General features: G+C 38.1%; 1 protein-coding gene across 2 annotated transcripts in view; it reads right to left on the bottom strand.

The window, feature by feature from the left end:
* GPC3 (glypican 3) overlaps positions 1-22038 on the bottom strand; it is a 569399-nt gene that overhangs the window by 200643 nt on the left and 346718 nt on the right. For both annotated transcript variants that reach the window (XM_065916257.1, XM_065916256.1), the window contains exon 3: positions 7863-8557. In XM_065916257.1, coding sequence (XP_065772329.1) covers positions 7863-8557 — 695 coding nt within the window. The remainder of the gene's footprint in view (positions 1-7862; positions 8558-22038) is intronic.

The raw sequence follows: 22038 nt of genomic DNA, 5'->3' as shown, positions 1-22038 counted from the left end.
GGCACAAATGATGATACTCTGGCTACTGCTCTCATTGTGAGAAGGAAACTGCTGCATCTCTGAGCCAGTGGCTCCTGTCCTTATCCAGCATCCATGAAACTGGCTGCGTAACTTGTTAGTTTGCAACCAGGGTAAAAATCTCAGATGTTTCACAGTTCTTGAGGACATTTTCTTACCACATTAGTCCAGAGACCACAGCAAGGGGGGAAGATTTCTTTCAAAAGATTCAGAACATATAATCACACTGCCACTCTTGCCAAGGCAAAGGCAAGTAATTCTAGATTTGTGAGGAGCCCATTAGATTCCCTAATATGACCCATAATATACATAGTTTCAAGATGAAGCACTATAAAGAGCTTCCCTTGTGTGACCACTGTTTGAAACTTGTACCGAAATTAACATTAGGTGCCTGAAAGTGATGTAGATTTTTTCATTTGTATTTGGCCTGTCAATAAATAGGTACTCTATGTTTTAAAACTATATATTTTCCCCATGGGAATCACTAAAGCTATTTTTATTGTGAACGAAAAAATGATGTCATCCTGTAAACATTTTTCTCTCTCCAGAAATGGACCTCATGCAAATAAAGCTGCCTACTACCATTCTAGATGCTGACCTGCAGACAGTAATTAGGCAGTGAGCCATTCACTTGTTTTTATCACTTTGAAATCACTTGCTACTGACAACAGCTTGTATGAATTCAGACAAGGTATCTCTATATGAAACTAAAAAATGAAAGTCCAAAGTGATGGTGTGAGGAGAAAAACACTGACATTCTGACACCTGAGAAATAACCTCAGCCTTCAAAAGCGTAGGGCTAATCTTGGAAATTCTGATGAGCTACAGTCACTCACATAGACAGCAAAATATAAGAATTTGATAGAATGAATTATTATCGAGGATCAACGGAGAATCTTCCCCAGAGCTTCCTAGCACACATAAATAAATACCGACTTCACTGAAGATACCTTCAGAAACTCTACCTAAGAAAATGGATATACCTGAATACTGGAATATGTTAGGTACTCAGTAGGCAGTGTTACTAATATTAAGGAGACTCCATAATGGAGACCTGGGTGCACTGAGGTCCAGAATCAAAGACAAATGCATTAAAAACTGTATGTTGATCCAACAGGCAGACTCCAAACACTGCAGCTGCAAGATAATCTATACCTCATCGTTGGCACAGTCCATACAGATTCTAGGTAAAATCATTTCACCATGTGACTGGGTCTTCTATCACCTACAAAAACATTCATTCTTCCCCTAGAAACTATTCTGTGCCTTTAAATGTTGTGAAGACGAAAAATCTCATTTTTTTTAGTACTTGATTGAGGAATAGTATAGGAGAAATCTCCAAGGAGGGAGAATGAATTCACAAAATGATTGTGCAGCTGTAAAAACAGTAGAGAGTAATACAGGATATTAAATAAGATAATCAAGACCCACATAGCCTGTGGGAAAGGAATGAAAATTCTGGTGAGAAGAGAGTGAACCTATTTGAAAGAGCAATGTAGAGAAATTGTGAGAAGCATGTGCTTTGGAGTCCAACAGATCCAGCTTTGAATCCCAGCTCTGCTACCTCCTGACCAATTTCTGAGGACAGCAACAGTCACTGTCATCTTTCCAGCCACTTCTTGCACCTCCTGTGTCTATTAGTGGTTCCACAATTGGACACTCACTAAATGTTCCCTGAGATGAATGCTATTTCAGACAGTGCTAAAATGAATATCATAGTGAGGAAAGACTGGTTCCAAATTGATAAGAGTACATCAAGGCTGTATATTGTCACCCTGCTTATTAAACTTATATGCAGAGAACATCATGCGAAATGCCAGGCTGGATGAAGCACAAGCTGGAATCAAGGTTGCTGGGAGAAATATCAATAACCTCAGATATGCAGATGACACCACCCTCAGGGCAGAAAGTGAAGAGGAACTAAAGAGCCTCTTGATGAAAGTAAAAGAGGAGAGTGAAAAAGCTGGCTTAAAACTCAACATTAAAAAAACTAAGATCTTAATATCCAGTCCCATCACTTCATGGCAAATAGATGGGGAAACAATGGAAACAGTGACAGACTTTTTATGGTGGGGGGCTCCAAAATCACTGCACATGGCGACTGCAGCCTTGAAATTAAAATATGCTTGCTCCCTGGAAGAAAAGCTATGACCAACATAGACAGCATATTAAAAAGCAGAGACATTACTTTGCTGACAAAGGTCCATCTAGTCAAGGCTATGGTTTTTCCAGTAGTCATGTATGGATGTGAGATTTAGACCATAAAGAAAACTGAGTGCCAAAGAATTGTTACTTTTGAGCTGTAGTGTTGGAGAAGACTCTTGAGAGTCCCTTGGACAGCAAGATCAAACCAGTCAGTCCTAAAGGAAATCAACCCTGAATATTCATTGAAAGGACTGATGCTGAAGCTCTAATACTTTGGCCACCTGTTGGGAAGAATTGACTCATTGGAAAAGACCCTGATGCTGGGCAAGATTGATGCTGGGAGGGGAAGGGGCTGATAGAGGATGAGATGGTTGGATGGCATCACTGACTCGATGGACATGAGTCTGAGCAAGCTCCAGCAGTTGGTGACGGACAGGGAAGAGTCCATGGGGTCACAAGGAGTTGGACATGACTGAGTGACTGAACTGAAGTGAGGAAAGAAGGGGAGAAACAGAGAAGGTAGAAAAGGTTGCAGTTTTGGACAACATCCAATGAAGCATATAACTAGTCAAGGTAATGAAATTGTGGTAGAGGAAACAATAATGCTGAGAAACTCTGCGATGAATCAATAAAGAAAGTATGTAAGTAAAAATGGAAAAATAAAAGTGGTAACAGCCATGTGAGGACATATGAGCAATTACTTTAGGGGGGTAAATAAAGTAAGTACAATCATAGAGATTCTTGGGAAACTTTCTGAATTAGCAATAAACATCCAATATGCTGATTATTGGGCTTCCCTGGTGGCTCAGATAGTAAAGAATCTGCTTGCGATGCAGGAAACCCGGGTTCAATCCCTAGGTCAGGTAGATCCCCTGGAGAAGGGAATGGCAACCACTGCTCCAGTATTCTTGCCTGGAGAACCCTGTCCATGGGGTTGCAAAGAGTCAGATACAGCTGAAGGACTGAGCACATCCATAAGGTATGGAATTCAATAATGTGCCGATAAATTTTAAAATGACACTCTCAAATACTACCCAAATGATGCCCCAATACTATTAAAGACCTACTCAGTACTCACTTGGGGCCATGATATTTAACCTAGTTCACAAATGTAGATGAAGAATCAAGATGGATCTATTTACAGTTCCATCATTAATACTTTTCAGTAAAACTTTTCTCTTTCCTTACCTTCCTCTCACCTCTGCTCTCTCTCTCTTACACATATACACACACAATTATTTTTATTTTTATTCACTTTTTATTTTTTATTCACTTCTTTGGGTTAAAATAACATGAAAAAACCACTACAATATTGTAAAGTAACTAGCCTCCAACTAATCAAAATAAATGGAAAAAAATGGCATCCTAAGGATATTACTAAATATCCTTTCCAATAAAATAAAATAAAATAGTTAAAAAAAATAACATGAAACTTCCTGGCACTTAAAAACAAATTTAAGAAAAACTCACTATCCATTTGGCACTTAGAAACATGTTGTAGAAAGAGTACTGCACTGCAGCAAGGAACAACATCCTAACATTTGCTCACGTGTCTTCACTTGGTAGTCTGAAGAATGGAAAAATATCTTAGGGAAAACTAAAACACTAATAGGCCATAATTATAAAAAATTCACAGTGCCCCACTCACTTAGATAAGACCAAAATGTCCTTCATGATCTGGGGTAGATGAGCAAAGTCCCTGCTTGGCAGACTTCATGGCTCCTGCATTGTAGGTGGATTCCTTACCATAGAGCCATTGGGTAAGCCCATGGTGGACTTCATGCATAGCTTATAGCTAGCTAGAAATGCTGTCCTAACAGAGCTCTGGAAGAGCTGATTTTCAAAGAGGTCTCTCACCACAACTTAACCTCAATCAGAACCAACTGACTGGGTCTCACATTTGATCACAGCCGGAAGGTGAAGGTGCTGCTGCAGAATCTCATTAATGCTTTAGTTTTCAAGGAGCTTAGGCTTGGGGGCATTCTGTAGTTTTGTTAACAGGAATAGGGTTCTGCAATCCACCCAGCTCTCACTTCCCCTCACCACCCATAAATGACCCAGCCCCTTGATGGTGCATACAGGTTATAGCTGGATCACACCTGGGCAATGATTCCCCACCCCCACCATTAGGTATACATTACTTAGAGCTGGCAATCATAAAACAGCAACAAGGCAGAGTTTACATACGCTTTCTGCTCTAGTTTATGCATTCCCTGGGGAAGACAGACTTCACGCTCTCATAACCAGCTGGGAGCTGGGAGCAATCAGGCCCTTAATGGCCAAAACAGAAAGGGACTGACTGCATCACTGAGCACCTCTTGACAGTCAAGGCTTTTCTTCCTGAATGATAATGGCATGAAATGTACTCCCTCTGTGTGTGCACACACACAGACGGGCCCACGTGCACCTAACACACAGCAGGTTTGGCACCACCAAATAGCTATTCAATTTAAGTTCATGATGTCTTTGCAGAATCCTAATCGAGCTTTTTGAGTGAAAATCTGGGAGGGTCTTATGGGAGACAGATCAGTATAGTGGAAAGAGTGCTTGACTGTAGCAGCAGCAGACCTTGGACTCCACTTCTGGCTCTTCCACTAACTATATAACTGTGGGCAAGCCTCTCTGAACTTTATTTTTTCATTTGTAAATCAAAGGGACTGGACTAGATAATCTCTTTCAGACCTTCTAACATTCACATTATAGTGAGATGTTCACTGTGCTGAAAATTATTCAGTTACACGTCCGTCTGTCAGCAAAGCTAAACTGACCTTTTAAAGACTTAAGAACTATGTCTGGGGCAACTGAGTACCCAGCACCTGGCAAAGTGCCATGAACAGAGCAGATGCTCAAGAAATGTTCACTAAATAAACTTTCATGTCTAGAGCCTGATCAAAATAGTGGACTCAATCCACTACCAGCTCCCCACCCTATTTTTCTGTGTTGAAAATAACCAGAGGAGAAAACATGTTTTCAAAATGTTGCTGTCAAAGTGACCAATATCAGTTGTCAAAATGTTGCTGTCAAGTGCCCAATATCAGAGGAAAACTTTAAACACCCCCATACTCTGTCTTTAATGTTATCTTCTTATTTTTCCTCTTATTGAAGACATTGCCACACCCCTGGCACTCTTGCTTTGTGTCGGACACATAGAGGGCCCTCAAGGAACATCAGGTGAAATGAACATATGAATGCACCGGCTTTTCATTTTTCTAGTTCTCTGAGATATACTTTTGTTTAAGGCCCAAGAATCTGGCCTTGAATTATAAAGCAATCAGAGGAATAATTAACCACTGAAGAACACTATCGTTAGGACATTTCTGTTCATTTTACTATAAAATATTTTCTCAGCAAATGTGTTTTAAATGGCTAACATTCTGAATGGGACAATTAGAGCAGCTCCGTGAGTAGCCATCCTGTGGGTTGCATCATTTTTTGTTCTCCTTTCTAGTTTAATTCGCCAAAGAAACCAATTACCCCTATCATTTCGTACTTGCAGAGCTTAAAGACAGGGCTAAATGGCCCAATCTGCCCTCCACATTCTGGGTAAGCGATGGTTCAGACTACACAGCAGTTGCACTGTATAGAAGGTAAGAGCATAAATCAAGCGAGGCAACAAGCCAGGGTTGGAATCCCAGTTTCCCTACTGCCATTTAACTAGCTTTGATGTCTGGGCAAGGTATTTAGGCTCTCTGAAGTGAAGTGAAAGTCGCTCAGTTGTGTCTGACTCTTTGTGCCCCGTGAACTATACAGTCCATGGAATTCTCCAGGCCAGAATACTGGAGTGGGTAGCCTTTCCCTTCTCCAGGGAATCTTCCCAACCCAGGGATCAAACCCAGGTCCCCCACACTGCAGGCAGATTCTTTCCCAGCTGAGCCATTAAGCTTCATCTTACTGTTGTGTCTGACTCTTTGCAACCCAATGGACTGCAGCACGCCAGGCCTCCTTGTCCCTCACCATCTCCCGGAGTTCCCCCTAGTTCATATTCATTGCATCAGTGATGCTGTCCAGCCATCTCATCCTCTGATACCCTCTTCACCTTCTGCCCTTAATCTTTTCCAGCATCAGGGACTTTTCCAGTGAGTCACCTGTGAGTGTCAGATAACCACAATATTGGAGTTTCAGCTTCAGCATCAGTCCTTCCAGTGAATATTCAGGGTTGATCTCTCTTAAGATTGACTGGTTTGAACTCCTTGCTGTTCAAGGGACTTTCAGGAGTCTTCTCCAGTACCACAGTTTGAAGGCATCAATTCTTTAGCCTTCTGCCTTCTTTACAGTCCAGCTCTCACAACCGTTCGTGATCACTGGAAAGATCGTAGCCTTGACTATATGAACTTTTGTCAGCAGAGTAATGTCTCTGCTTTTCAACACACTGTCTGGGTTTGTCATAGCTTTCCTGCCAAGAAGCAATCATCTTCTGATTTCATGGCTGCATTCACTGTCCACAGTGATTTTGGAGCCCAAGAAGAGGAAATCTGTCACTGCTTCCACCTTTTCCCCTTCTATTTGCCATGCAGTAATGGGGCCAGATGCCATGACCTTAGTTATTTTTAATATATACTCTTAAGCCGGCTCTGAAGCTGGCTTCATCTACTCCTGTGTAAAATGGGGATAATATTAGGATCTATCCCATGGATTATTGTGACATAATATTATGTAAACTGGTCAGCAGAGCACTTCAAATGTGGTAGGATCTCAACAAGGCTAGTGTATTAGATGATTCTGCCACCTCCTTCAACAAAGCTGGCAACATTCAGGAATCAGTCACTGTAACCTTAGTGAGATCTAACTGATAGCTCTTGGCTGTACTTTTCTGTATTGAAAAGTGTGTGCTCCTGTGGTTCTGAATGTGTGTATCCTAGCTTAGCAGGTACAATGTATCTAATAATATCTGACTGAAACCAAGCAAGCTGCTCCCTCACAGAACTGTCCCACCCCAATACAAATACCATCAGGCTTACACTGGTATAAATCAAGGCTGCAAAAACAACTGTTGGAAAATATGAATGTTTTGCCTCATTCATTTGTAGCTTTAGTTAGTGGGTTCTAGTTGGGTTTCCTCCTTTTAAAGTCACTACTCAAATGCAAATCAAAACTAACATCACAAATCAACTACTCAAAATAGTAATGTGACATATATGATGAAGAGCACAAGAGTGAAATCAGAATCAGAGAAGCTCGTGATAACCTAATTAAAAGGACACCTGATCAGTTTGTGAATCACGGCTCTTTCATTAACTATAGCTGGGTGCTATCAGTCAAGTTTGTTTCCCTGAGCTTCAGTTCCCTCATTTACAAAATGGAGATAATAGCTCATGCCTTAGAGGATTGTCAAGAATGTTGTTAACTAACAGCAGTGGTAATAATAACTAATAATTACTGAAGAACTGTAACCCATGTTACTCCCAATGAAGAAGATATTCGTTTTATCCTTATTTTATCAATCAGCAATATGAGGCTCATTCAGAGCCTCATAACCAAGGTCCGAAAACAAGAAAGTAGATGGAGCTAAAATGCAAAGCCAGGCTTTGGACTCCATACCTGTGGATTTAATGCACTGCCCAGCTTTGTGAGAACATTCAGGCCCTCTATCATCCTGGCCCATATTTTTCTTAGTTCTCTCCATCAGCCCCTGCTACTGGCCATGCCACCACACCCCCAATAGAATCCAATTCCCTGGAAAGCTGTAGAATGGTACTCACCGTGGTGGTGAGCTTTCCTCCGTTCTTCTGGACATACTGGATGGCGTCATGGATGGTAGAAAAGAGACCAAGCAGTACATTCTCCATGTCATAGATTCTGTACATGCCATTCACCAGTTCTTCCAGAGACAGGATGTATTCTCTCCAGTACTTGTCGATCTCCACCACACCTGCCATACAGCCCTGCATGACCACATTGCAGTAGCCACCACATGGCTTAACCATCATCAGTCCCTGGCAGTAAGAGCAGTACCACATTCTGGTGAGCATTCGGCCACAGTCCTTACTGAACTTCAGGTGATCGGTTGTGTTGATCACTTCAATTCCAAGATTCAGGGCCTGCAGGAAGATCCTAGTGACTTGCAGTGACTTGGAAACCTGGGTCATAATAAGCTTGGGGAAATTCCCAAACACTTTCAGGTCACGCCTTGCCCCTCGGAGGCACTCATTGATGTCTAAGGTGGACTCTGGAAGGCCTGGGTTCATTAGCTGGTTATAGATGACTGGAAACAGGCTGTCAAACAATTCATTGACCATGTCGTCCACGTTGATGTCAGAACCCAGGATGTAGAGAGATACATCAGTGAAAAATTCACCCACAAAGTCAAAAGCTTGTGGGGTCAGGCTCGGATAGTTGTTCTTGAACATGGCGTTGGTGTAGTTCTTGGCGTGGCGAACAACAATTTCAAAGGCCTCTGTAAAATAAGAGATATAGAAATGCCCACAAATTAAAGCATGAAAATCCAGTATTTAATTGAATTTGAGATTTCTCTATTGCTGTGATGATTAAGGTCCCATTTGCCTTAAATAATTGACTCATGTTTACTTCTGGCAGTGCCTCTACTCCTGCAATTGTTTGCTCCTATAAATCAATTTTCCTTTCTGAACATGAAAGTCCAAACCTTGATGTGTACATAAATTCTTAAATACACAAATTATATTTCAAATGACAAAAGTCAGGATTCAGTTAACATTCTGGCCTCTCATAAAAATATCGATTAAAAATTGGCTAAATGAGAAGTTCTTTTTCTCTCATTGATTTATTCAGTTAAAAAGAAATTGTATTTCAAGACATTTCATTTTTAGACAAAGATAAATATTTGACAACAAACCATATACTATATAAACTGACATAACGATTTAAGCCTGTTCATCTCTGGAGGAAAGGCAAGTTCTTAGCCAAGAATAAAAGCTATCACCAATTTAATCATTTTGGTAGATAACTTTAAACGGAGCTATCTGACAAATTGCCAGACCCGAAAATGGAATTTATCCCCTAAACGGGTATGAGGATGAAAAAAACAAGGTATGTACTTATCTATACATTTGATACTGAAAATAACACCTCTCCTATTTGCAAGCTGAACATCTGGAAGGATAATAGCTAAGCTTCCTTGGTAAGTTCAGCTTCCACATGGCTTGGAAGCCTTATCCACTCTACAGAGACTATGGGTTCAGGATTACATCTGCTGCCCCTAACCCTTGGCATAAGGCCTGATTAGTGTCACTGGTTTGAGAGAGAAAGTAATAATGTCACCATCCCATTTTCTCCAAACTGAAGCCCTCTAGACACAATTTATCTCAAATAATCAGAGTTCTGCATTTCTTATGAGAGAAAGGAAAACAACAATAATATATTTTTCAAGAAATAAGACATAGTTTAAAAACAAAAATAATCAAGTTTCCCAAGACTTTTAAAATTAACTTAGCACTTTCTTTCATTTCCTTCCAAAGAACAGAGGTCCACAACAGATGTACCCCCAAATGATGCCATTTCAGCCTTGAAAAATCAAATTATTACCATTTTCAGACTACCTAGAGAGACTGCATTCCATCTGCTCCTTGGGATCACTTAGCCAAACATCTCAGTCATCTGTGGCAGAAGTGAGCTCTAGGTTGTTCCACCACCATCTGCCCCAGATCCCTCACAAGGTAGAACATGCATACTAGATTCTTCCCTTGGGTTTATGACCATGCGCAGCAATGTTGAGCAGATGCCAAAGCAATTGTACTGGGTTTCCAAGCCCACTTGAGAAAGTTAATCTTCATTTTCATCAATTGCTAAGTGTTCATTTGTGACTTTTGTTGTTTAGAATAATAAGAACTTCTTGGAAAGCTTGTCTATAACAGTCTTAACCTCATACACTGTTCTCAATCCTTGAATCTAAACACTGAATGAACTCAAGAGATTTTCTAATGCAATCCAAAGGACCAGTCAATTAATTCTTCAAAATCCTCAGAAATTTGAAGATTTAAAACTAATCATTAATTTTAGCTACCAATCCTTTATTAATACTAGACTCTGTGCTAGGTACTAGGGGTATATGAGTGCTAGGTAGATGGAGATAAATAATACACTATCCTTGTCTTGAAAGTATAAGGTATGTGTGTGCATGCTAAGTTGCCTCAGTTATGTTCAACTCTTTGTGACCCCATGGACTGTAGCCCACCAGGCTCCTCTGTCCATGGGACTCTCCAGGCAAGAATACTGTAGTGGGTAGCCATTCCTACTCCAGGGGATCGTCCGGACCCGGGGATTGAACTCCGCATTGGCAGGTAGATTATTTACCATTAGCGCCACCTGTTATTGTTCAGTCACTCAGTCGTGTACGACTCTGTGACCCCATGGACTGCAGCACACCAGGCTTCCCTGTCCATCACCAACTCCTGCAGCTTGCTCAAACTCATGTCCATTGAGTCAGAGATGCCATCCAACCATCTCATCCTCTGTCATCCCCTTCTCCTCCTGCCTTCAACCTTTCCCAGCACCAGGGTCTTTTCAAATGAGTCAATTCTTCCCAACGGGTGGCCAAAGTACTGGAGCTTCAGCTTCACCATCAGTCCTTTCAATGAATATTCAGGGTTGATTTCCTTTAGGATTGACTGATTGGATCTCCTTGCTGTCCAAGGGACTCTCAAGAGTCTTCTCCAATGCCACAGTTCAAAAGCATCAATTCTTCAATGCTCAGCCTTCTTTATGGTCCAGCTTTCACACCTGTATATGACTACTGGTGGCTCAGTGCCACCAGGGAAGCCCTTAAATGCTATACCATATACCTTATAAGTGGGGCTTCCCTGGTAGCTCAGTGGTAAAGAATCCGCCTGCAATGCAGGAGTCACAGGAGACAGGAAATGCAGCTTCGATCCCTGGGTTGGGAGGATCTCCTGAAGAAGGGGATGGCAACCCACTCAAGTATTCTTGCCTGGAGAATCCCATGGACAGAGCGCCTGGCAGACTATGGTCCCTAGAGTCACAAAGAGTCAGACACGACTGGAGCAACTGAAAACGCATGCATAGCGTTTACAAAGCATTTCCAAGTATATTACAATATCCGCTTTTTACCATAATCTTCTGAGTTTGGTTTTGCAATCCCCACTTTATAGATGATGAAACTGAGGCAAGCAGAATTTAAGCACTTTCCCACAGTCATGCAAAGCAGAAGTAGTCAACTCAAACTACTGTCTCCCACTCTAGCTGCCCTCAGCCGTATGGCCAAACACACACGTTCTCAAAAATCTTTGAAAGTCAAGTTCATTCTTAAGTTCGTTATATTTCTATCAGCTTCCCCTCTCCGAATGGAAAAGTACTGGGAGAAATTGCAGCTAAAGCCAATTGTACTTTCACCTCTGTCTTGGGGCTGCACAAGGTCAGAGAAGGATGACGGCTGCTGAGATGCTACCCTGTGGATCTCAGTCATCAAAGCTACCCTAAAATGAATTCTCTACAAGGCAAATTTCCTCTTTGGCACAGTGCAATTTATTCTCTAATGTGCAAGATATATGACAGTGAAATTCCATACACTATATGCCATAACTGTTTTAAGTTTCTGTTACTACCACTGCTCAATCAATAGGAAAAGAAAATTATAAAAGATCATGAACTCTTCTCCAGAAATACTAATAACAACACATATTGCAGGGGGAAAGGGCTAGGGGTTCATATTCAACCTCAAACTCACATGTGCTCCCTGCTCCAACTTTCACATCTCAGAAACCACTTAGCACATCTCTGGGTTTTACCCAACCCCCTTACTTCTATATCACAGGACAATAGCCCAAATCATAACTACTCAAGCAAAGACACCTTGGGGACTTATAGGAACCAACACTAGGTGAAAAGTGATGCTCAGCTTGAAGTTGGCAACTTGAGGTTTCCTGAAATGAAACCAAGAGCTAGAATTACTGCAACAAATGTCCAGCCCACTGATTTTTTTTGGTCAGATAATAATGTACACTTAACGCTAGCAGAGGTTTTCCTCTGTCTCTTTCCTGGGAAGAAGTCAAGCATTATATCCAGGAAAAATTGGAACGATGTAAAATCAGAGATATTCTGAAAAATTTGGCACCAAACAGAAAATATTCTATTTTTAACACTATATAGAAAGATAGATGATACAGATAAATACATCTAATAAATTAATACACATCCAAATATAGCAAGGTTTCTAGATTTACTAATGCCCCCATCACTACCCTGGTCACCGTTTTTGGACACACTCGACTGCTATCAACTTCCTTCTTAAATTATGTTGCTCCAAAAGGGACACAACTCTCCAATATGGTTTGATATATAACGTATGCAATCAAACTATCACCTCTCTTTAAATGAATCAATAACTTCTCCCCTATTCCAACCCAGGATGTATATCCTATCGCCAGAGCAAAATGACTGTCCTTAGTACTTGGTGCAGATGTTTCTTTATTCAGACCCAGACCAAAAAAAAAATGTGCTTTCAAGGGTCTTTTCAGTAGAAGACTGGACTTCTTCTTCTTTTTTTTTTTTAAAGGAGAGTATACTTGCAGTTTGGAGAGAGGAATAAATACCATTGACTTCCCTTCAAGGTCTTAAAAATAAAGCAATCTTATAGAGGCAAGTTACTTTTTTCAAGGTAGTTTTTCCAGCATTGTAAGAATGGCAAAGACTTCATAAGAACTTTTTAAATTCCTAGGATAAATGTTACACAATGGGTTGGACTCCAAACAGTCTTTGTTTTCAAACACAGGTACCTTAATGTAAAAAGAAAACTGACATTTATGAGATACCTGTAAAGTACATGCCAGGATCTATGATGAACCTGCTCACATATGTTCTCTTATTTAAATTTAACACAACCCTATGTATTTAGAACTATTTTTGACTGGTGAGGATATTGAGTTTCAGACAGATTAAGTGACTCAGACAAGATAATCTCTCTAGATGAATACCATGGCTTAAATTTGAATGTAGTCATTCTTAACACCAATGTCCCTGCCAATTCCACATGCTCCAGTCTTGAAAACTGGATATTGGGAGACTTCTGGTTTTGGCTACAACATGTAAAGAGCTTGGAAATTATAAATTGTCATTCCCATTCTCAAGAAGATAATAATGAACAAACTGAAAACCAATTATTCTTAGACTTCTCAGGGAACTGAGGTCACAGGGCAAACTGTTACCTTGAAATCTGGAAAGAGAGGCAAATACAGCGAACCACAGCTGAGATTTGCTAACCTGGAGCAGACACCACTGAAGTCATAAACTACTCAGAAGACTCACACAGTAATTCAGACAAATCGCTAGAGCCTGAACGGGAACTGACTTGAGAGTTAAAAACTCTTGGGTACCCAATTTTGTGGGTCTCCCACATTCCCATGGGATTTACCTCAAGAAAACACACAGAGTTCTCATGGTTAATATCTAAGAAAAATCTTGTTTTTTTGGCAGAGGAAAAGCAATAATTTAGAAATATACCATGAGCATTCTCCATAACAAATGCCTGTTTTCCAAGGGACACAACTTTACCAGAGCCGAATAAATAGAGGAAGTGCACTTAGACAACTCCAGTCCCCTCTAGCCTTTCTGGAACACCTAAAGGGAGGGAAAAAAGGCTGAAAAAATTATGAGGGTTACAGTCCATGGACTTAAGGCCACTAAAAGACTGATTAATTGTAATATCATACATCACTTCAACTCCTCCCATACCTTAACATCAGAAAGACAGAGATTCTATTTAAGAAGGAGTTCTTAGAGAAACCCACCAAAAATAGGTGGAAAAAAAAAGACACCAGAGGAAACTAAAGTCTCTGGCATCTATGACTACAGCAAACAATAAATAGCCAAACTCCAAATCACATTAACATAAAACTTCTCACTGAAAGTCTAATTATCTCAGTTCCCACTACCCTATATTATATCCTGCTTTTAACAAACAATTATAAGCCATGCAAAAAAACAAAAAAAACAAAACAGTCTGAAGAGACAAAGCAATTATCATAACCACACTCAGATATGGCACAGATTTTGGAAATATCAGACACAAAATTTAAAATAACTAGCATTGATATGTTAAGAGCTGTAACAGAATAAATGGATAACATACAAGAACATATGGATAATGTAAATACAGAGACAGAAATACCAAGAAATATCAAAAGGAAATGCTAGCAATCAAAAACACGAACAGAAATGATGTATGCCTTTCATGGGCTTATCAGTATACTGGAAACAACCAAGGAAAGAACCAGTGAGCTTAAAGAAATGGTGATAGAAACTTCCCAGATGAAAATATGGAGAGAAAAAAACAAACAGGACACAAAAAGGAACATCCAAGAACTGTGGGACAAATCGAAAACTCTAAAATATGTATAACTGCAATTCTAGAAAGAGAAGAAAGACAAAAGAGAGCAAAAGAAATATTTGAGGAAATGATACCAAAAATTTCACAAAATTCATAATAGATACCATCCACAGACTCATGAAACTCAGAGAGAATTACAAGCAGGTTGAATACCAAAGTACCTGCTCTAAGGCATACCATATTCAAATGGTAAAAAATCAAAGACAAAGAGAAAATCTTCTAAGAAGCCAGAGGAAGAAAAAAAAATCTTACCTATAGAGGAACAAAATAAGAATTACGTTGAACATCTCATCAGAAATCATGCAAGAAAGAAGAGAGTAAAAGGAAATATCTTGCATTGAAAGAAAAAACAACCACCTAGAATTCTCTTTCCAGCAAAATTACCATCAAAAAGGAAAACAAAAAAACTTTGTCAGACAAACAAGAATGGAAGAAATTTGTCATCAGTAAACATGGCTTGCAAAAAAATGTTAAAAATATGTTTTTCAAGAAAAGTATATAAACCAGAAAATCAGATCGACATAAAGAAAGGAAGAGCATCAGAAAAGAAATTTATATAAGGGTAAAATAAAACCTTTTCTTTAAAAAAAAAATGATTTAACATATAACTTTGTTCAAAGTAATAACAGCAATAATGTATCGGTGATTATAGTACATGGATAAGTAAAATGAATATTATAAGGCACTCGAACTACCAGTGAAGTAATTTAGTGTAGACCTGAAAGTGGACTTAAAGTAGTTTAGAAAGCATATTGCAAACTTGACAGGAACCACTAAAAATTTTCAAAATGAAGCATAATTGATATACTAAAAGGGGAGAAAAAGATGGAATCATATATCTCAGGCTTCAGTTAAAGCCCGAGAAGGCAAAAAAAGAGAGGAAGATTAAAAATAACCAAAAAAAAAAAATAATATGTGCAATAAACAAAAGCATTTATAAATGGTGAATATTAACACATTACCTCACTAATCACTTTAAATGTGAATGGTTTAAATACAAAAAGTAAAAGATAGAGATGATCAAAATAAACATAAAAATAAAACCCAACTATAGATTGTCTAAGGTAACACATCTTCAATATAAAGATATAGATAAAGGGATGAAGAAAGACATATCATACTAACACCAGATAGAAAAAACTGGAATAGCCAAATTAGTTTCAGAGCACACTTTGGAAGAAGGAATATCATCAAGAATAAAAAAGGGTGTCACATAATCTGAAGGGTCAATTCTCCAAAAAGACATAATTATTTTTTTTTCATAATTCTTATATATACAAACCTCCAATTATAGTTGGAGACATTAGCACCCATCTATCAATACCTAATAAATCCATCATGCAGAAACTGACTAAAGACATGGTTGAATTGATTAGCATCATCAATGAACTAGATCTAATTGACACTTACAGGATAATTCATCCAACAACAGCAGAATATACATTCTCAGGCTTACTTGGAACATTCAGCAAAACAGACTGTAACACTTGGCCATAAAATACACCTTAACAAATTTAAAAGCACAGAAATCACACATAATGTTCTTAGCCCCCAATGAATTTAAATTACAAGTCAGTAACAGAAAGGTAGGACAATATCCAATCCTCTGCAAATTAAACAACACATTTCAGTACAACATGTGGGACAAAAAATGTTTCAACAGAAATTTTTAAAAATGTTTAACTAAATGAAAATGACCATACAACTTACTGAAATTTGTGTGATGTAGCAAAAGCAGTGTTTAGAGGGAAATTTGTAGCATTGAATGCTTTTATTAGAAAAGGAAAAGAGATCTCAGATCAATAATTTAAGATTTCACCAAACAAAACTAGAGAATTAAGAGCAATATAAACCTAAAGCAAGTAAAAGAAAACAAATTATAAAAAATTAGGGCAAAATTCAGTGAAATTGAAAATAAACATCTATAGATAAATCCAATGAAACAAAAAGCTAGTCCTTTGAAAAGATAAATAAAATTTTAAAATATCTGGCCAGGCTAATCAAGAATAAAACAAAAGATACAATTTATTAATATTAGATATGAAAGAGGGGTCATTATTAATAATCATATGGATATCAATAGGGTAATATATGAATATTATGAACAACTCTATGTCCCAGGACTTGGTACACTTGATAAAATGCACCACCAATTGCTTAAAAGACAAAAACCACCAAGACTTAGAAAATGACAAATAGGCAAACTGAATTATTCTCTGTTCATCAGAGAAATTAAGTGATCAATTAATAAACTTCCAAAAGCAATGCAGGTCCAGATGGTTTTGCGGGTGAACTCTATCAAACATTTAAGGAAGAAAGAATACCAACTCTATACAATCTCCTTCAGGAAATACAAGCAGAGAGAACATTTCCCAATTCATTCTATGAGACCATCATTACCCTAAAAGCAAAACCAGATAAAGACATAAGAAAGGAAAGCTAGATACCAATATTTCTCACAAATATAAATGCAAAAACCCACAATAAAATATTAGTAAATCAGTTCATGTAATCCATCATATTAACTGGCTATAAAGAAGAAAAATCACATGATTGTACCAATAGGTACAGAAAAAGTATTTACCAAAATCCGACACCATTCTTGAGAAAAACTCTCAGTTAACTAGAAATAGAGGGGAAATTTCTCTACTTAATAAAGTAATTTACAGCTAATATCATACTTAATGGTGAGAAATTAGAGGCTTGCCCCCTAACTTAAGATCAGGGAACAAGGCAAGGATGTTCCTTTTAGTGCTTCTACTGAATATTGTATTTAAAGTCCTACCTAACACATTAAAATAAGATAAAGAAATGAAATATACACAGATTGGATAGGGAAAAATGAACTGTCTTTGTTCAAAAATGACATGCTTGTCTATATAGATCATCACAAAGAATTGATATAAAACTCTGCTTGAATTAATAAGCTTATATAGCACGGCTGCAGGATACACAGTTAATTTACAGAAGTCAATTGTTTTCTATACACCAACAATGATGAACTGGCATTTCAAATGGAAAACACAATATCATTTACATTAGCATCCCCAATGGAAAGCTTAGCTATAATTTTAGTAAAATATGTATAAGAATAAATGGAGAGATATTCTCTGTTCATGAATCGAAAGGCTCAATATTATTATGAAGTAAATTCTTCCAGACATGATCTATACATTCCATGGAATACCAGTCAAAATTCTTGCAGGTTATTTTGTGGATAACGATACTAAAATTTATATGGAAAGACAAAAGACCCAGAATAGACATCACAACACTGAAGAATTACAAAATCACAGGACTGGGACACCCAAGTTCAAGAATTTCTTTAGGTTATTATAAGATAATGGCTATATTTCCCTGTGCTATACAGTATATCCTTGTTCCTTTTCTACTTTATATATAGTACTGTGTCTATTAATCCCATACCCCTAATTTGTACTGTGTCCCTTCCCTCTCCCCTTTGGTAATAATTTATAATGGAGTATAATCTGAAAAAAAAAATACTGAATCACTGTGTTCCACACCTGAAACTAATACAATATTGAAAATTTTAAAAAGAAGAACTACTAGACAATCAAATTGTTAATTATTATTGTTTTCTCAAATTGCCTATACCTACAATCAGATACATGAGAAATATTGAGACCAAAATAAATTTTCAAAGAGGGACAAGAAATTCTTATAAAGTTACAGAAATCAAGACGGCATAAAGCGAAAGTGTTAGTCATGCACTGGTGTCTGACTCTTTGCAACCCCATGGACTGTAGCCTGCCAGACTCCTCGGTCCATGGAATTCTCCAGGCAAGAATACTGGTTGGGTTGTCATGACTTCCTCCAGGGATCTTCTCAACGCAGAGCTTGAACCTGGGTCTCTTCTGTCTCCTGCATTGCAGGCAGATTCTTCACTGTCTAAGCCACCAGGGAAGCCCCCAAGACAACAGAGTGTTAGCAAAAGAATAAAGAAATAGATCAATGGAACTGAATACAAAACCTCAAAATAGACTGGCACAAAGAAAGGCAATTCAATGAAAAAAAGAGTCTTATCAACAAATAGTTCTGAAACAACTAGACACTTATATGCAAAGAAATAAACCTTAGATACTGACCTTACACTCTTCATAAAAATTAACTCAAAAATGACTGTAGACCTAAATATAAATTATAAAACTTGTAGATGATAACATGGGAAAAGGTCTTGATTACTCTGAGTTTAGCAATAAGGTTTTAGATAGAATATCAAAAGTATAATACATGAAATAAACAACTGACAAGCTGGAATTTATTAAAATATAGAACACTTGTTTTGTTAAAAGAATGAAGAGACAAACATCTGTTAGGAGAATGGAAAAACAAATCAGAGCCTGTGAGAAAATATTTGCAAAATATATCTGATAAAGGACTTATACCCAAAACAAACAAAGAACTGTTAAAATTTAACAATAAAAAAACAAACAATTCATTTAAAAATGGACAAAAGATCTGAACAAACATCTCATCAATCAAAATATGTAGATGGCAAATAACCATAAGAAAGTATGCTCAATATCTTATGCCATTAGGGAACTGCAAACTAAGCCAACAATGAGATACCAATACACAGCTATTAGAATGGCTAAAATCCTTAACACTGACAATACCAAATGCTGACAAAGATGCAGCACAACATTGCTGATGGGAATGCAAAGTAGCAAAGTCACTTTAGAAGACAGTTTGACAGTTTATTACAAATAAAATTATGATCCTGCAATTGTGCTTCTAGATATTTGTTGGATCAAATTGAAAACAAGTTCACACAAAAAGCTACACATGAATGTTTACAGAGTCTTTGTTTATAATCAACTAGAAACAAGCAAGATACCCTTCAAAGGATAAACAGTGGTATATCCACACAATGGAATACTATTTAGCAATAAAAAAAAATGAGCTATCAAGCCACAAAGAGACTTGGAAGACGTTTAGATCATTTATTGCTAAGTAAAAGAAGCCAGTTTTTAAAAGTTGTATACTATATGATTCCAAGTATTTGGCATTCTGGAAAAGGCAAATCTATTGGAAAACTACGATCAGTAACCAGGGATTTGAGGATGGTGGAGAGGCGGGGAGAAAGAGTAAATAGGTAAAACACAAATATTATTAGGATGGTAACAGAGTTCTGTATGATATACTAATAGAGGATACAAGACATAATGCATTTGTTAAAACCCACAGAACTGTGAAACAGAGTAAATTTTAAAGTAAATGATGTGGATTCCTTTTTCCAGATAGGAAAAGAAGAAGTAAAACTCTCACTGTTTGCAGACGACATGATGCTCTACATAGAAAACCCTAAGGACTCTACCTGAAAATTACTAGAGCTTATCAGTGAACATAGTAAAGCTGCAGGAAATAAAATTGACACACAGAAATCCCTTGCATTCCTATACACTAACAATGAGAAAACAGAAAGAGAAATTAAGGAAACAATACCATTCACCACTGAAACAAAAAGAATAAAATATTTACGAGTATATCTACCTAAAGAAATGAAAGATCTATATATAGAAAACTACGAAGCACTGATGAAAGAAATCAAAGAGGACACAAACAGATGGAGAAATATATAGTGTTCATGGATTGGAAGAATCAATATTGTGAAAATGACTATACTACCCAAAGCAATCTCAAGATTCAATGCAATCTCTATCAAGCTACAAATGGTATTTCTCACAGAACTAGAACAAATAATTTCATAATTTGTATGGAAATACAAAAAATCTCGAGTAGCCAAAGCAATCTTGAGAAAGAAGAATGGAACTGGAAGAATCAACCTGCCTGACTTCAGACTCTACTACAAAGCCACAGTCATCAAGACAGTATGGTACTGGCACAAAGACAGAAATATAGATCAATGGAATAGAATAGAAAGCCCAGAGATAAATCCACGTACCTATGAACACCTTATCTTTGACAAAGGAGGCAAGGATATACAATGGAAAAAAGACAACCTCTTTAAGAAGTAGTGCTGGGAAAACTAGTCAACCACTTGTAAAAGAATGAAACTAGAACACTTTCTAACACCATATACAAAAATAAACTCAAAATGTATTAAAGATCTAAATGTAAGACCAGAAACTATCAAACTCCTAGAGGAGAACATAGGCAAAACACTCTCTGACATAAATCACAGCAGGATCCTCTATGACCCACCTCCTAGAATATTGGAAATAAAAGCAAAAATAAACAAATGGGACTTAATGAAACTTAAAAGCTTTTGCACAACAAAGGAAACTATAAGCAAGGTGAAAAGACAGCCTTCAGAATGGGAGAAAATAACAGCAAATGAAGAAACAAAGGATTAATTTCAAAAATATACAAGCAACTCCTGCAGCTCAATTCCAGAAAAATAAATGACCCAATCAAAAAATGGGCCAAAGATCTAAACAGATATTTCTCCAAAGAAGACATACAGATGGCTAACAAACACATGAAAAGATGCTCCACATCACTCATTATCAGAGAAATGCAAATCAAAACCACAATGAGGTACCATTACACGCCAGTCAGGATGGCTGCTATCCAAAAGTCTACAAGTAATAAATGCTGGAGAGGGTATGGAGAAAAGGGAACCCTCTTACACTGTTGGTGGGAACGGAAACTAGTACAGCTACTATGGAGAACAGTGTGGAGATTCCTTAAAAAACTGGAAATACAACTACCATATGACCCAGCAATCCCACTCCTGGGCATACACACCAAGGAAACCAGATCTGAAACAGACACGTGCACCCCAATGTTTATCGCAGCACTGTTTATAATAGCCAGGACATGGAAGCAACCTAGATGCCCATCAGCAGACAAATGGATAAGGAAGTTATGGTACATATACACAATGGAATATTACTCAGCCATTAAAAGAATACATTCGAATCAGTTCTAATGATATGGATGAAACTGGAGCCCATTATACAGAGTGAAGTAAGCCAGAAAGATAAACACCAATACAGTATCAGTTCAGTTCAGTTCAGTTCAGTCGCTCAGTCATGTCCGACTCTTTGCAACCCCATGAATCGCAGCACGCCAGGCATCCCTGTCCATCACCAGCTCCCGGAGTTTACTCAAAGTCATGCCCATGGAGTCAGTGATGCCATCCAGCCATCTCATCCTCTGTCGTCCCCTTCTCCTCCTGCCCCCAATCCCTCCTAGCATCAGGGTCTTTTCCAATGAGTCAACTCTTCGCATGAGGTGGCCAAAGTACTGGAGTTTCAGCTTCAGTATCGGTCCTTCCAATGAACACCCAGGATTGATCTCCTTTAGGATGGACTGGTTGGATCTCCTTGCAGTCCAAGGGACTCTCAAGAGTCTTCTCCAACACCACAGTTCAAAAGCATCAATTTTTTGATGCTCAGCTTTCTTCACAGTCCAACTCTCACATCCATACATGACCACTGGAAAAACCATATCCTTGACTAGACGCACCTTTGTTGGCAAAGTAATGTCTCTGTTTTTTAATATGCTATCTGGGTTGGTCATACTAATGCATATATATGGAATTTTAAAAGATGGTCACGATAACCCTATAT

This window comes from Muntiacus reevesi, chromosome X (assembly GCF_963930625.1).
Source record: "Muntiacus reevesi chromosome X, mMunRee1.1, whole genome shotgun sequence".
Lineage (NCBI taxonomy): Eukaryota > Metazoa > Chordata > Mammalia > Artiodactyla > Cervidae > Muntiacus > Muntiacus reevesi.
The sequence above is the reverse complement of the archived record's forward strand: the minus strand, read 5'-3'. Positions and strand labels throughout refer to the sequence as shown.